The following is an 18,214-nucleotide window of genomic DNA, read 5'->3' on the forward strand; positions in this document are numbered from 1 at the left end:
TTAAAAAAACCCTCACATGGATCAAATTTTGTGGATAATTTGATAATTGTTTTGTCCACTTGATTTTATAAATATTTCATTGAAATTATAAACCTACCCCAACAACTACTGAATTCTTTTATAATGATTTTTTTGTAGAGTTCCATAGGAATCCATAAAATCATTACCTATGCCTATGATCTATTAGAGGCTTGTTTCTCATGTCAAATCCTAATTTCCAATGTTTTAGAGATAAAACCAAGGGGCCCCAAAGTTCACACTTTCTCTATATTTCCATGGCGTCATTAACCAATATAAAATCAAATTTTGTAAACTATAAATATTAATAGGGAATATATGTAGATACCCAAATATTGTCTACCCATTTTCTCCATCTAAACCACAATGGTCTTTAGATAAATGTCTTTCAGATTAATCACATCGTTAGGATTAATCCTAATGATGTGATTAATCTGAAAGACATTTATCTACAATATGGATCACAAAAGTCTCAGGTTCAACATAATGATCTTTATTAATTTGGTTTCCCACAAATCACTCTCTAAGGGATTCTCCCAAGTCTTATACAATTTCCATCTATGCATCTTCACATCTTAATCAAGGACCATTTTAACCCTTTCCTTCATATTATACACCTATTATTCCATTTCCCATTGATTGAATTCATTTCTAAGTAAATCCATGTATTATCCATTGTGTCATCCCCCATTAGTTCCTTTTCAAATAGTTTGCCTAACCCTACCAAATTCTCAATATCTCGACCTTCTAGATTAGAAATTATTCTCTACAAAGTAAGGTTAATGCATTTCTCACAAAATTTTGGGCTTTATGACCTTTGACTCTCCCATTTGGACATACCTCCTCACACAAACCAACTATGACCTTATCACCAAGAGCCTTGAATTTGAGGATGGAAGAAGTTAGGTTTGAGATAATAAGCTAGACCTTTGCACCTCTCATGTCATCCCCTTTACTACCTTGACTAGTATTGCCAATGCCTTACTCCAAGAACCCTTCGTCTAGGCCTATATTGCAATTGATGTCCCCTCATATAGGCCAAATTGATGTCCTTATTGAAGGCCTTTAACCTCATCAAAACCTCTAAGAGATCCTCCTTAGATCTAAAGATTCACATAACCTAATTGAAACCCTCCACTTCACCAAAGTCCTTTATATCAATCTCCATTTTAATAGACTTTAATCTTATCAAACATTCTATATGTAACCTATGCATTCTCCTTTTACATATATAAATTGATAAATATATATAATATTGAAATAAAATTAATTATAAATAATTATACTTATGATATTTTTAGGTAATTAAAATTAATTATATTTATTATTAATTAATTTATATATATATAAAAGGCCTTATTGATAAGTCATTTGGCAATCGATACGAAATATTATGTAAACCAAATCTTCCGTAAAATCAAGGCGACAAAATATGTCATATGTATGATAATGTTAAATTTTAATGATATCTATTAACATAATCGCATCTATATTATATATTTGATATATGGATAAGCATTTCTTAAAAAATAAATTACTTCATATACCTGAGGAAAGCTTTACACAAGTACATTTCAATTCTTCATATATGTGTCATATTTTAAATTAAAAAAGATTGTATGGTGGTAAATCACCACTTTTTTGTGGTTGCATTAATTAGAAACTTAAATGAAAAGGCGTTCGATGTGGTGACGTTGAAATTGCGGTCAGTTTAGTAAAATTGGAATATTATTGTGGTCTTATGGGGATTTAGGAATTGTATGATTATTCACGGAGGATTTGAACACATGCTTACTATAAGGAAATCGGTTCATATTTATATATATAATAAGAATATTATATTTAAAATAATAAAAAATTAGGTTAGAAAACTTACAAAATATAAATTCATTTTAAAATAAAGTTAAATTCATATTGATTTAATAAAGTTTGAAATATAAAATGGTTAATTTAATTACATAATAATAATAATTATACAATAAAAAATGGATATAAGGTAAAAGATAATAAAAAAATATTCGAAGTGAAAAAAACTTCATTCGGTAGAAGATTTTGCTTTATAATTTTAAATTATAGAATGATTAATTTTACGATATAGTAATAATAAAAAAAGTAATTATGTCAAAGGATAATAGCTAGTGTGGAAGCTGGTAGGTTTCCTTATATTTAAGTGTATTTTTTTACATTTAATTTTCCTTTCACCTAGATTTATTCCTTTTTTCACCTAAGTTTTATGGAGATGTGTTAGCCTATGTGACAAATAATTGTACAAGTTGAACATTCATGTTGAGAAAAAATCCTAGAGGACCAAAAGGACAAGGATCTTTGAATATCTTGAAATTGAGGTGAATAGTGGTATTCATAGTTAACTACATCAACAATAATGAGGTGCCTTACAATGCAATATGGGTGTGACACCCCAAGGATGACCACTATGTGAGAAAGTGATATTTTTGGTCATGTGTGCCCATGTATATATGTGTATTAGGCAAACATTCATATGCATGTGTGTGTGTTTTGAGTCCAGAGTGCTTGTGCAATTTTAGTCTGTGAGGCTAGCTATCTAATTATGTAATCACATTCTTCTTATTAAAATATGTCATTGTTACAAACTTTGTTGGACAAGTGTGTATGGGGGGCTAGGACTCAATGAGTGGGAAAGAAGGCTAACAAATAAGTGATGATGGGCTCAAGTTGAGGGGTTAACCCATTATTATTCCATTCCATCATTTTAACTAGTGGGTAGGGGCATGGGATCCGTGGAAGGAGAGAAAGGTGCTAGCCTATAACATGATTAATCTATTGATCCTAGGCAAATTTTCAAGTAGGGGGATAGCTCCGTGCTATGAGGTTTTTTGGATAAATAAAGACTTTTGAGGGTAGTTGGAACTCATAGAAGCCACAAGGTTTTGATACTCTTTTTGTGAATTTAGTGGGAGCTTTATAAAGGCGGTGGCACAACTTGATGGACCTCAGGTGTAAATAAGGGGGTGGATGACCTTGGGTTGAGTAGGCCGATGACGGATGAGAGAGTGTACGTTGGAGGATTCTTGAGTCAAATACCTTAATATGCTACCTTTGGAGTGGTTTGTGGACCTTAATGGATTTAAGAAACATTTGATCATGGTGGAGTCATAGCCTTTGATGAATAACACAATCTATAGTTAAACAGCTGAAATAATGTTATATTTGAATAGTTTTCTTTATATTTATATATTTTCTTTTGTATGTATTTTAATAATTTATACATTTTTATTATAAAAAATTATTTTGTATATACTTATTATATTTTTAATATTAAATATATACATTAAATAAAAAATGTGTAACAAAAATTATGTAAAATAAAATTAAAAGTATAAAATTTTCCAAAATAATAATATACTTCACACGATAAAAAAACAAATTAAATATATACATGACGACCAAAATAATTAAATAACTATCTCAACATATAGAAAATTAAATATTTAGAAAGTGTTATGAATGTCTTATTTTAGTGCTGAGAATTGTGATCATGAAATTTTACACGAGGAAAAACCTTAACCAATACAATTGAATTTACATTTTAAATTCATAAAGGTTAAAGTATGGCTCATGAAGGTTCTACCCAGGTATCATTTAAGAATATCAAACAATACACAATCCAGATAAGCGGTTAAAATTGTTATCACAATTTGGTTGAGTTGTACTGAGTAGTGGCCCGAAAATGGAGATATAATAGGACGCAGAGTTAGGATTTTATGACAAAACAAAAATACATAATGAAATCGAAAAATTAAATGATTTTCCATTCATAAATTCTATCTGCAACTTTCGGGCAAGATTGAGGATTGAAGACATGGTGTGGAACTATTTGTGGAAAACACATGATACATTTTCAATGTTCTTAAAAAGAATTCTATTGCTTCAATGCTCAGAATATTTTCTGACATATACGGAATTTGAATGGACAGACTTTTGTAAAATCTGCCTATATATTTCCAGAGTTATGACCCAAACTGTAACTCAATACTCAGAGTCACAGTTATGACCCAAACTGTAACTCAATACTCAGAGCAGGGCAAGATTTATCATAATTACATAATAGCTCACCCCGTGAATCACCTAACTAAAATAGATTTCATTGAAATCAGAAGCAGCGGCGGTATTGAGATTGTAGATATCATCCTGCGGCCAACCTGTATCTTCGCTGTCTCTACCTTTGGACTCAATATGGAACGGCCCACTTCCTTCTGCTGCTGATGTTGTGGGAATTGAAATCGCTACCGTTTCTTCATGAGGAGTTATTGAGAAACCCCGTTCATGGCCGACACCTGCATCGATATGAGGTAACTGATAGGCCTTCTGTCTGTAACAATTATCAATATACTTGGCAATGCCCAAGTTTACATCATATCTCAAATCAAAGCCATCCGTGCAATTATCCTCAGCCTGAAATTCGTTAGACTGCCCAGCGGGCCATTTAATTGCTGGTTTGCCAAATTGGGGGCGGAAACTAAGTGGAGAACATGACTGATCCGCAGTTTTCTCATACAAGCTCTTGTAGGTTTCCACGGTACTAATTCCCGCCTCATGAACGGTATAAGCTCCTGGATCGATGACATGACACCCATCATCTACATTTGAAGAGGAATGACCAGTGCTCCATCTGTCATTTTCATGTTTTTCATTCAAGAACTCATGTTCAATGACAGCAGGAATGGTGATTCCAGTAGAGGCCAGAGAGTAATTGCCAGACCCAGGCGCTTCAAGAGCTGGTACTGTAGTGCTGCATGACTCTGTTATTAATTCATCGCATGTCGATGATTTTGCAGTGTTGTAAGCATTAATGTCTTGCGCTGGCTGACTCGGAGATAAAAATGCTGCATGACTTCGCGCCTCGAAATAGGAAATTAGCTTGTTAATGTCATCATCTTGATCCTGTACTAGTTCGTCTGGTTTTAATTCCAGCACGCCCGGAACACAGAATTGATTTTCCCCAGTGGTCTCTACGTTGAAACTGGTACTGTTGCTAGGTCTCTGGTATCCTTCAGGCATGGCGTCCAAGTACGGCTGGGCAGAGTGAAATGACGTAAGGGAATTGGAAGCATGACAGAACACTGAATCGGTATTGCATATGCGACGGGATCGATAAGGGGCAGTAGATTTGGCGTTGGTGTTGCAGTCGGTCGTGGCGGAGGGTACGTGGTTTTTCAGCTTGAACTTCTTCTTGATGGCTGAGTTCCAGTAATTCTTGATCTCATTGTCCGTGCGTCCCGGCAACTGTGCCGCAATTTGAGACCACCTGCTGTGCATCGTTGTGGACATTAGTCAAGCGATCGAGAGGGAATGATGAAAGAAATGTTAAATCAAATGACAGTGGAAATGAGGAGCAGGAACAGAGAAAAACAGAAACCTGTTGCCGATCATGGATTGTAAGTTTATGATGAGTCGCTCTTCCTGGCGTGAAAATGCGCCTCGTTTCAGCCCGGGGCGTAAGTAGTTAATCCATCTCAGCCGACAGCTCTTTCCGCATCTCTGCAGACCTGTATAATACATGGCAGAAACTTTATCATTATTACTCTATTGAATTGAAAAATTTTTACTACAAATGTTATAAAATATTATATAAACCATAAATTTTAAGATTCAAATCAGCAATGAATTGAGCCAAACTTATTGAAATTAGAATAAAAATGAATACTTACCGGCTTGCTTGGCGACATAAGCCCAGGAAGAGCCCTGCATGCCGTTGTTGAAGATATAGGCGATAAGCTTCTCATCCTCTTCAGGTGACCAGAGCCCTTTTCTTAGCTTTGGTTTGGAGGGAGGCGGTGGAAACCCTTCCTGTTCTCCTTCTCCTTGCCCTTGCCTGCGCCTCATTGTCACAACTCTTAGTTTTTCCGCTGACTGAGTTTGCTCAAAGCCCAGCCGAGCCTTCAGCGAGCAATGTATTTAACAGAGCAATGAATGTTACAGGAGAATCGTGGCATCATTCTCATCTCTCATGATTTACCAATGACTTGATCTTTCAAATGTATTTCATGATGTCGATCATGACAAAATCACTATACCGCTCCTTCCAGGAGTTAGGTCGTTTTATCGTGTCAATAAGTCATTGGATTGGGCTCGATGATTAGGCGTAAATTTAAGCAATCATTGGATTGGTCGCGATGATTACGCGTAAATTCTATGGTTCTCCTTTCTGGTCATTTATGATTCGTACTATTCTATCATGAAAATTAGGTACGATCTGTGTCAGAATAACTTATGGAATCTGCTCAACGAAAGTGAAAGATTGAAATTGAAAGAAAAAGGTAATGTAGATTTTTTCCGGAAAAGATCCCAGATAATGGCAAGGGTTAACTAGCTTGCCATCTGGCATTAAATGTCTGTTTAGCTGCAAGCTCGATAGTCATATAGTTTTCGATTTTCGGTGAGGAGGGAGTGTTTGGAAAGCACAGAGCGTGCCTGTTTTATATGGCTATCGAGCTCGCAGCTAAAGGAACATCTAATACCCGATAGCAAGCTCATTAGCCCTCGCCCGGGTTTATTTATTTATGGTTTTATTTTTATTAATTTTTTAATTCAAATAATTATTTTATGATTATGAATAAAAAATGTGTATATTCTTACCATCTTGATTAAAGAGTAAATAGGATTTCAAATATTGATTAAATTCTAACTTTCTGTATACTTTTTATATTAATATAATACAATTGTAAAATTAATATATAAATTATCATATTAAAATTAATAAAGATGAATATTTATAATAGTTAACCAATTTAAATTTATGAATGTTTATTATAGTTACAAGATTAAATTTGAATTGGAATTTACCATACTAAAAATAATTTGATTAAAAAAATTTGATTGTAAAATTTTTTGTTAATATACTTATTTAAAAAAAAAAAAATCACCCATATGTTTCATAATCTACCAATCTACTTGTAATTTGAGTAAGGTTGCCAGATACTTTGCAATTTGAGTAAAGTTGTCAGTTACTTTGCGTTGAGATGCTCACTGTTCCATCTATCCTATCAAGGTTGTGAGGAATATAAAAGGCAATACATTAATGCCTTTTTATGATTTGCTAAAGAGAAAACCCTGTTAAATTAGTTTTTGTCTTTATATCCCCCGCTTCCTAAAACGAATCGGAGTTTTACCGATATTTCTAACCTAAAGAATTAATGAATGTTTTAAAATTTTCATCGATACTGCTAAATTTTTGATTAAGTGGATTAAAATAAAAATTAAACAAAAAAACTTAAAAATTAAAAAAAGAAAATAATTGTACAATATATTTAAATAAAGTTGTTTCATAAAAAAATTTGCACTTGAGGAAATTGCATCATTTTTCGTTCATGTTAAATCTAAGATAGATCTATGCTAGTTTATTATCTATTTTTAAGGCACCATATTGATGTATGAGATCTCTTTATTTATGGTACAAAAAACTTATTTTTGCACAATTATTTAACTGTTAAAACATACATACTCTACCCCTTTTAATTTTAAACCTATAACCTTTACCAATGGTCAAACGTTCATACTCTTAATCATATCAAGATAAACCTCTTAATCATATTAAGATAAACCGACTCTATCAATTTATATATATGACAATAATGAAATTCCTAAAGTGTAAATAATACTCACCTACCGCATAAACACATAAACATCGTGCTTGTTAATTAATTAATCGTGATTTCCCATTTTCTTGGTGTAAATATCACGGAACCCCAACGGGAAATCGACAATGGAATCGACAATCAGAGGACACCAACCTACCAGAATTAAAGGAGGTATTAACACCGACGATATTTTAGCGCTTAGCATTTATCATGTGATTGTCAATGTATTTTCACGGACAACGACAACACTTAGCGTAATCTTCACAATGAGCCCTCTGAAAAGAAAAGAATGGCCACCCATTTTCGCTTTGTAGATAACACAAGATTTTTTGAGAATATCCATCGCATTGTATGTTTTTTCTTCGATGTAACGTGGGGTATCTATCCAGTATCAATCACTCATCCACCACTTATTATTGTGCATTTTTTTTTATTGAATCTGAATTTTTCATTTCTTATTATAGCGCTTTTGGAGATTAAATTTTTGATGTACAAAATACAAAATATTTTTAATCCATTATAACTTTAAAAATTCACATCCAAAAGCTCATTTATATAAATATTTATAAAGTATAATTTTAATTATTATATAAATAAATATAAATTTATAAAAATACAATTTAATTATTTATATCATTATGATATTAATAATTAGATTATAATAATTATTATTATTATTATTTAAATCTTTATTATTCATAATACAAAATATAATCCCATACATTTATTAAATAAAAAGTTAGAGATGTTTAACATTAATTTATATATTTAAAATTAATTTTTTAAATATGTCTTTAATTATTAGTTTTTAATTTACAATATCAAATACATTGATTTTGATGTTTTTTATTATGTCAAATATATATTAATCAAAATTAAATATTTTTATTTTTATTAAAAGAAATATTTTATTTATATTTAATAATAAAATTATTAAAAAGATACAACATTTTCATACATTTATATAACATTTATAGATGGGACACCTTGTTACATATACTTAATAATGTGGTTGCAAGTTGCTTTTCTATTGAGACTCATGGTAGAAAATGCATATCTATACTTAAATGTAATGGATGCTAATATTAAATAATATTATAATTATTTTTTGGAAAATTAATAATAATAAGTAGTTTATAAAGTATACCCGTGTATATTACTATTATTATTAAAAAAATGTAATAAAATTATAATTATTTTATATTTTAGAATTATATATATTTTATATCATGATAAGTAAGTATACTCATTGTTCAAATATTTAATTATGAGTTATTCTTGTACTGTCAATTATTAATATCTTAAAATAAAAGTGAATATGATATATAATTTAAAAAAAGTTATTTCAGATATAAGTAAAAACGAAAGTTTTTAAATAGAAGTAATCCATAACCTAACAAGAAATCAGATGCCTTGTGACATCTAGGTAATGGAGAATATAAAGTATACTCCATGTTCTTTATATTAAAAATACCACATTTACTAACGAGAGTTGAATAATGATATATACATATACTAACTTGTTTTAAGTATAATTATTAAACTTTTTAATAATTGCATGTAATTTTAGAGTGGCTTTTTTTTGGAAGAGGTGGACCTCTTTTTTGATAATGTTTGTTGAAAGTAAAATTGTGGGATTGGTGCGATTGTCATTTTATTCTTTCATAATGTGGTTCTAAAATGTAAGTTGGGCATTGCAAACTATAATAACTTTGGTGTTTTGTGGTGTGCTTTGCAACTAGATTTATAGAAGTAGGTGAATTTGATGATCAAATACTTCACTATTATAGGAAACATAATGTTCTAATAGAGCTACTCTAAAGGAAACTTTAGTTTTGGATGTTGGCATTCATACTTACTATTCTACAAAGTTATTTTATCATCAATATTTTCCTTTACTCTTTAATATTTATTTAAAAGTGACAAGTTAGTCTTTCTTATCTATATATGATTGAAGCATATTTTGGATGCTAAGATGAAATGTCTACTAAGAAATCAACTAAGTTACTATACAACGGAGAAATTGTACTTTTTATTTTTATTATAGAAATATAAAAAATATGTTTTATCTTTTGAAAATAAACTATTTATTTATATTTAAATAAAAAATATATTTTTATTTTATTAATAATTTTCTTACTTTTAATGATATAGAGAAAATATATCATCCTTATTGCACATTCATCAAATTTTACTATTATTTTTTTTTCTATCTAAATAATAAATTACCTTCTAACTTTATTTATATTACTATAATTTAATTATATTTAAATCTTCATGTATATTAATTGTAAAATATATATATTAAATTAAATTAAAAAATAAAAATTAATACATATATATATAATCACAACTTATTTAGAAATTTGTTATCCACATAATTTAATTTAGTATAATTCAGTTCAAAATACTTTTAAAAATAATTATAATAATAATAATTTATAATTTATTCTTTCATAGAAAAGTTAAAATATTTTATTATTTAAAAAAAATAAAAAAATTATTTTATTATTTAAAAAACTAAAAAAAAAGAGTACAAACTGTCTAGCTTCTTGTTTTCTACAAAATGGAAACCAAATTATTAAAAAGAGAAACTTTACCTAAAATATTATAAAATAAAAAAAACAGAACATGTGCCATACTTACAAATCATAGAGAACATGTGCCATACTTACCCATTATAGAGTGATGTGACAACAAATGCTTATTATTTTTATTAACATTAATAAATTTAACGGAGACCCTTAAATTTCTAAACTTTATAATTCTTCCTTTGTACAAAAATCTAAATCCGGTCCATAAATATACTTTATATATTTTTTTTAACTTAACATATAAATGATGGGGTGCAATGTTAAGTCACTATTTGATGTGAAAGTCACAAATTTGATGTTTCATGGAAAAGATCTAGCCATGTTAAGGGTTGATGTGGCCTAGGCTTGGAACAATCCCTGAGTAATTTTGATGATCTAGATGCCCCTAGATCACAGTTTCTCAAGCTACAGGTCAAGCCTAATGTAATCTCTAAAAAGCTCAAACTACTTAATAAACCAAAAAAAACTTAATATATCGAGTCCCAAAACTAAATATAGAGAAATAAACCAATACTGAGAAGAACTCGGGAGTAATTCACTCAATCCCACATGATCTAATGACACTAAGCCCAACAGATTGCGGTGTCAAATAATGATCCGCCAATTAACAAGAATGTCTCTGATTCTGGATATCGGTCATCAAACGCATGCTAACGTGCAAACATTCCAAAATTCCCAAGGCTCAATGATTTTTCCCATCATCTAACACCCTCATTATCCTGTGTTAAGTAACGTTAAACCTTTCTAATCTCATACATCAGCGTTTGGGTGAACCTTGCACCTTATCAAGTTGTAATGTCCTTATGGCTCGATATCAATATTGGACTCCACCCAATTCCACGGTGGAATTATAGGCCAATGTGTCATCATGAAATGTGGAATCCTACCCATGTCACTATACACGTGTCGCAAATTTTCACCTGATCATACCTATCATAAGGCCATTTACGAATTCCATGTGGCATCTACATAGAAATGCCACGTCACCTCAACCCACGTTATTACTATTTCCACGTCATCTTAGACATCAACACTTTCACATAACAAATGCAACACCAAATGCCCATATCTAATGATTAAATTAAATTATGTTTTAGTTAGCTTAAATAAATAAGTGTTCATAAATATTTAGACCTTAATCACCTCAAAAAAATCTATCGTAATCTCTGTTCATTGAGCCTGTTGTTGATTCTAGAGATAACCTCTGATTGCTACAAGACCAATGCATAGAACATCTAGATCTTAGGTGTCTATGATAGTTCTTCAAAGAATAGAGGCATAATATATATATATATATATATATATATATATACAACACTTGATTGGTTCAGTCATCAAAGAAAGACATAGTCCATATATTTCTTTATACATTCACATATACATATAGTACCCAGAAACATTAAAGATAAATCGAGGAGGCCAAACAGATCAAGGATTTACAGATCAATTACTTTAGCTGTGATATGAAAATAGATAAAAGAGAAAGAATAACCCATCACGTAGAGCTCACGATATCAAGAATTCTACACTTTTCTGAGTTAGGAAAGACATAATGGATCAACAAGGAATGAATGTGATGATTCATGGATCACAATTAAAGAGTTAGCATCTAAGGTCTCATACAGGCATTTGCACTAAAATCTTAATTCAAATGAATTTGTAAAAACACAGGAAACATATCTGGTAGATGCATGACGTGAAATCAGAGAAGAACATGAACATAATGGAATTGTAATAGAGAGAAAACATATTGTAATCCTGGAACGAAGGAATCACCATGATTTTCATTAATAATCTAAGAGATACATTTTGCAAAATGTAGAGACATTCTCAAAAATAACATAGAGTTTCTTTCACTAAATTCTAAACCCTTTTTCCTTTTTCGGGAACGTATATATACAAAGACCTTAAAACATAGGTCGTTAAAGAAATATTCCTTCTTGATCTTTGCCATCATCACAAAAATCACGTATCAAAATTAGAGCATGCGCAAAGGCGCAACCCTCTTAACCACAATAGAATGTCTTGTTAAACGCATGGTAAACACAAGGTAAAAATAGCTAAAAAGTAAAATCAAAGGCCATAATTGGTGCAATAAACATGATATTTAGGGACGGCGAAAAGATGTGGATGCTTGGTGTGGCACTGTAGAACATTGTGGAAGAACCATTTGAAGCATTGGCAAACTTCTCGCATCGCGGCCACATGAATGGAGGAGGAGCTGGAATAGAGTTGAATTGTTGATAGTGAAGTCTAAGATTAATCATGCTTGCATAATCCAGTTTGCACTGAGAGATACCCTTAACCATCTCGAGAAGGTGAAATTCTTTCTCCAAGAAGTTCATTATGGTTTTTCCTTTAAAGACTGGTGTTTTCTCGAGAGCTGCACCTGTCCTACTCTTAATCTCAGTTATTTTTTGGTTGTAGAATTCCTGTGTGAGGAATTCTCCATTGGCTCCCCACCAGTTAGGTAACTCGGCTTCGAGAATATGATTTAACTTTACATCAAAGTTTTCCACCTCTTTCTGCAGCATTTCCAAACTTTTTTCTGCTTTAGCCCTGGATTCTTCTTTCGAGATAACCTTGGAAATATCTGCTAATTCTTCCATTCCATCAGATATGTGAAGTGGCCTTAATTCCTTGATTGTTCTCTCAGTCAAAAACTGAATATACTTCTTAGCACACTGTAAGTTAGTGATATTGGCTTACTCATCTTTCTGGAGACAAGGGGAATATTTGATGTAGAGCTTCCTTTGATCGTGTATCAAAGCTATTTTCTCCCAACTTTGGTCAATCTCATGGATGATCTTGTCCCACACCACCTACCTAACTTCGATAAGGGCCAAATTTCCTTTGAGTCTAGTCTTGAGCTCATTGTTCCTTGAGTTGCACTCTATAAATCCTTTGAGATCTTATCTATGTTTACATTTTCCACTTAGAGTTGTTTCTATTTCTTTATTACCTGAACTTTGGCTGCATCCAACTCCCTCTAAACGTTTCAGCTCTGTTAATTCCTTAGTAAGGAAATTGGTGGGGTTTTTAGAATCATTAGGGAGGAGTACTATACAAACGTGTGAAGTGATCTGGTTCTATAAATCTCCCACTGTCAGATCCAAGGAAACAAACTCTTATTTCATTTAGCTCATGCATTATCACCTCTTTTTCCTTTTCACTTCAGATTAACTCAGGGGTTTGAATATGCTCAGCCCCAAGCATGTTTAGTTGTCACTTCAACTCTAGATTCTCCTTCTTGGTTTCCTGTAGGACAATTGCCACTGCTGCATCATCTTTGGGATCCATTCCCATCTTCATGATTAGTTCTTTGTAGAATTCTTTCTGTTGAAAAATAGTACAAGACTTGACCTCTCAATCTTTACCTTCTCGACGATTTTGTCTATATAGACCTAAGCCCAATCAATGGTCATTTGGTGCTTGTTGATGTCATTGTACAACATTTCTCCCACCTGCCTATGTAGGTTGACTTTGTCTGCCAGAGGGACATTAGACAAATCTATAGACACATCCAAATCCTGAAACTAGGAACTCGAAGGCAAGGTTTGGATGGATGGGTGCTTTAATATGATTTTCATCTCCTCGCTCTCTGACTCTAGTGCACCTAATGCCCGAGTATGTTGAGGGGTGATTTTTGAGGCCATTTCTTTGTGTAACTTCTCTTTTTCTCTCTTATTGCCTACTTGGATGATCATGCCTGGTGAAATACCTATCCCTACAACATAAATTCTTTCCTAAGAGTCTGGGATGGCTACCTTGGTCGAGGATGTTGATGACACCACTAGTGGTATTTCCAGGTTGACCTGAAAACCTGGATTATCAAACAATTATGTTTGGAGCTAGATGCTCTGTTCTTCTTGATCCTATTCCTGTTCCTGCCCTTGATTTTTAGCCTGTTTATGAACCAGTCCTTCTTCCATGTCAGTTGTGCTTGAAGTGTTAGCAGCCCTATTTTGTGTCTTGTCCGTGCTGAATGGGGACTCAATCTCCATGTCTATTTTAAGAGCCCAAGAATCAAATTTAAATTTCCATTAGACCTCAGGCTTAGGATCATGCACATAAGTTGAGGCTTTAATATTTTCCCTTCTTCGAGAAAGGATGCCTCAGGGATCGTAATGCCAAATTTGTCCTTTCTCGAACTCCATCGCTTCGAGCATGGCCTCAACTATCTTGAAGGCTTTCCTAGTACTTGTGAAAAAAGGACCTACCGGCTGTCCCATTTTAATGATGTAACCTTTGATGGTCAGTACAAAGTGAAGCAGGTCAACACTGAGCATTTTCCTGATGAACTCAAGGGCAAATATCCTCATTAGCATAAACACTGGTAAATGATAAGAAAGGAGTTCACACCTATAAACCTGAATCTCTATATGGTCCTCATGGGGGTACCGGTCTCCAATGGTAGCTTGCTTGTGGAGTTGGAGGATGTTCCTCTTTCTCATGGAATATTCTGGGGGGTGGGACTCCATGGGTCATTTTGTAGGCAATAGCCATGAAGGATGAGAGGAATTGAGAGTATCCACCCAAACGGGGCTTATTCCTTACAGAGATATCCCATTCAAAGACTCAATTTCTCTCTTTATTGGGAGTAAACACATCTAGGTGGAGACATTGGAACTCTTCAATATGGGCATGGAGGAATAAGTAAAACAACAATGAGTAGTAGCGGAAGTAGGAGGACACTTGAAATAAATTAGAAGCGAATGGAGGCCGAGAGGTATTATGGGATGTTTAGCTGGCATCCAAGCTTCTTCTTCTTATGAAAACACCCGAGAGGCACCGTGCTTAATACTAGGGTGGTGTGTGCACCCAATAGACAAGAGATAGTGACTAAGATGGATGAACGGATGTTTTAAAGAGAAGTAATGGGAATTGAATGTCCGGGGACAAGGTATTGGCCTCTAGAGTGAGAATTTTCTCTAGGAATTCTTGCTGCTCTTTCGCAGGGAGTGCTATGAAATACCCAACTAGGGCTCCATCAGTAAACAGGAACATAGTGGGAGATGCAAGGAAATTGAGAGCTCTCTGAATTAAAATGGTGGTTATCTCGAGGAATACCAAACTTGAAGTAGAAACAAAGAAATTTTTCTCACATTTATAAGAATCCACCAGCCAAGTTACGAATTTTGGGAGGTGATGTACTAGAAGGGCAATTAGATAATACAACCCAGAAACTACAACCGTAAATAGGTCCTCATTCCTCACATGGTCTGCGAATATTTCATAACGGAGGTCAACGAGGAAAGGGATAGACAATGTTAAAAATTTGCGCTTCGATGTTCGTTAAAGGCTTGGCACTGATGCATTTGACCTCATGGGTGTTGGGGGTTGAAGATGTCGCATGCTTCATCCCTTTGAATAAAATAGCAGCAAGAAAAAAATGAGGTTGGGGTGTTGGATACTTGGAGCCCACAGGGGGATGAAATTGACTGGAGAGGGAGTTTGTGACCTTTGGGAGAGTGTACAGAGGAATACTGTGTTGTTTTCTAGGTGAGAGGCTCTTTGACTGGGCTGAATGATCGATTTCAGGTGATAGATTTAGGGTTTTAGGTATTTTATGTAAGGACAGGGACGCATGCCCAGGTGGCGGGAGATGGACGCAGGAGAGGGAGACATGTGACAATCGCGGATTGGCTCGGGAGGATAGGGGACAAGCTAATGCGAAGAAGCAAGAAATTTTGCATTTCACCACTTTCTTACCCTTTACCACTATACCTGATGCCTATGTCATTGGAGAGCGAATAGGAGGAAGACACCTATCAGGTGGTCCCTACCTATTATGTCAGAGTGTAACATTGATCAGAGGAAATCTTTTTCATGTGCCAAAATGGGTCTGGACCGTTCAACGAGCATTGACCATTCAGCGTCAGGAACCTATGGTTCTTTTAACCCTTTCATACTTGCGTTGGAGTTGTGGATAGGTGTCAGTAAGTTTATATCGCGGGAGACTAGGGCCTTGAATTACATGGTTTATAAGTTGCGATCTACTTCGAACCATAATTCCGAACCTTAGTTCATCACCTGAAGCGTTTTCTTTGACCTCGTCCCCTGTGGACATGTTATGCTTAACCTTTGTGGATTAAGATGTCCGACACAGACCTCACTTGACACCTTTAGAGAACAACATCTCATCTCTTATCTCTGAAGAAGCCTTAGTACCAGATAGAGATAACATTGGCTCCACTTGGGGACAAGGCATTGGATTCCAATGCGTCAAAAACCTATAATCTGGTAATTTATTTCTTGGGCATATATTCTTATTCAAAAAACAATTTTTTTTATGAAAGCGAACATTTTAATAGAAAAATGGAAATTTCAAAGTATATTTACAATGTACACACCGGTATTTACAATGTGTGAGAGAGGGTACCTTTAATTTTGGAAATAGTGTTTGAGGAACTCACCATTGATTGGTAGTTCCAATGATTCTCCTTCCAAATTCTTGAGCAGGTACGTATTATTTCGTTTCTCTTATGAAATTTTGAAGGTGCCAAGCTATAGTGGGTCAATTTTCCCATGTTTTCCTTTGTCTTCCCTTCTGACATACTATCATAGAACCAAATCACCTAGTTGTAGGTGTTGATATTTGGATTTCTTGTCAACAGAGATTTCATTTTCTGCTGATAGTTTTCCAATTTAGTCCCTACATGTTCCCTGCTCTCATGAAGTTTGACCAGTTGGTGTATCCTTCAAGTGATGGCATTTGGTTATTCTTATTCTTCGTGAAATAACTTTTCTATTGGAATTACCAATTGAATTGGGAAGATTGTTGCCTTACCATATACCAGCTCGAAGAATGACTTTCCATTGGATCGTTTAGGAGTCATTTGGTTAGCTGAGAGAGTGAACTTCAATTGAGTGTCTCGGTTTCTCTGATTCTCTGTGATATATTTCCTAAGCACACTCACCATCGTTTCATTTGAGGATTCAGTAAACCATTCCCTTGAGGATAATAATTCATGGAGTGCCAGATTATGATATTAAACCTCTGATAGAAACTGATGAATTTAGTGGATTTAAAAACATGAGCATTTCCTATGATGATCTTGGTAGGGAAACCAAAACGTGATAAATTGTTTTCCTCCATAAACTTGATCGCCATGGACTCAATAGCATTTTGGGCTAGGATGGATTCTACCCACTTCGTGAAATAATCCGTGGCAGTTAATATCCACTTATTTTGGCCACTAGAAGGCGGGTTTATCTTGTCTATGAAATCTAGTCCCCATTATCTAAAAGGTTCTTCCACATCTATTGGGATCAAGGGGAGAGGGGATATTTTTTTGTTTTTATCGAATACTTGGAACTCCTGACATGCCCAGACCTATGAATGGACTTCTCCAAAAAGTGTGGGCTAGTAGAATCTAGCTTTGAGGATTTTCAAAGCAGTGGTCTTCCAGCTGTAATGACATCCAAAAACCCTTCCATGAAATTCTTCAATCACCTTGTGGGTTTCTTCTTCTACCAAGTATAATAACAAGGTCCTTCCAGTAGAGTTGGCCATTAGATATTATAAACTTTTGAGTTTGCAGCCTCGACGTTCAATATTTAGACTTATCTAGTCCTAGCGGACACCTTAGAAATAAGAGATAATGGATGATATTTTTATACCAAAATGAAATTTCATATTTGGCATAGATTTTATTTTTGATGTTTTGACATCATTCTGTTGGACTTTTGTTTCACCTTCATCAGTTATTAGATTTATCCCAAAGTCTTGGTAGTTGGATTCTGATAGGATCTTGGCCAGTCCCTAGACTTTTATGAGGTTAGTGGATTTTATGTCCAATTCATATTCTTGTGTCTTAGCGATCCACCTTCCCCTTTTTCCCTTATTGTCCCCTTGCACTAGGATATCTTTGATTGTTGTTCTTGGGACATATGTTGTAATTTCATTCTGTAATACATATACTTTGAATGCCTTCAAATCTTTGACTAGTGCATAGGCCTGTTTCTCCGAGATGTTGTATT

General features: G+C 33.7%; 1 protein-coding gene across 2 annotated transcripts; it reads right to left on the minus strand.

Moving 5' to 3' along the window:
- Positions 1 to 3,958: 3,958 nt before the first annotated feature.
- LOC149247938 (uncharacterized) lies at positions 3,959 to 6,021 on the minus strand. Of its 2 annotated transcripts, none has more exons than XM_089455969.1 (3): positions 5,709 to 6,021; positions 5,417 to 5,546; positions 3,959 to 5,308 (listed from the first exon to the last, which is right to left on the minus strand). In XM_089455969.1, the coding sequence occupies exons 1-3, from the start codon at positions 5,881 to 5,883 to the stop codon at positions 4,126 to 4,128; spliced, it is 1,488 nt and encodes a 495-aa protein (XP_089312095.1). In that variant the 5' UTR covers positions 5,884 to 6,021; the 3' UTR covers positions 3,959 to 4,125. The 2 variants fall into 2 exon arrangements, with proteins under 2 accessions (XP_089312095.1, XP_089312096.1); XM_089455970.1 differs by having other exon boundaries at positions 3,959 to 5,305; positions 5,709 to 6,020.
- Between the last annotated feature and the right edge of the window lie 12,193 nt (positions 6,022 to 18,214).

This window comes from Pinus tabuliformis, chromosome 7 (genome assembly GCF_031772625.1).
Source record: "Pinus tabuliformis cultivar Carrire ecotype Pingquan chromosome 7, CPIR1, whole genome shotgun sequence".
Lineage (NCBI taxonomy): Eukaryota > Viridiplantae > Streptophyta > Pinopsida > Pinales > Pinaceae > Pinus > Pinus tabuliformis.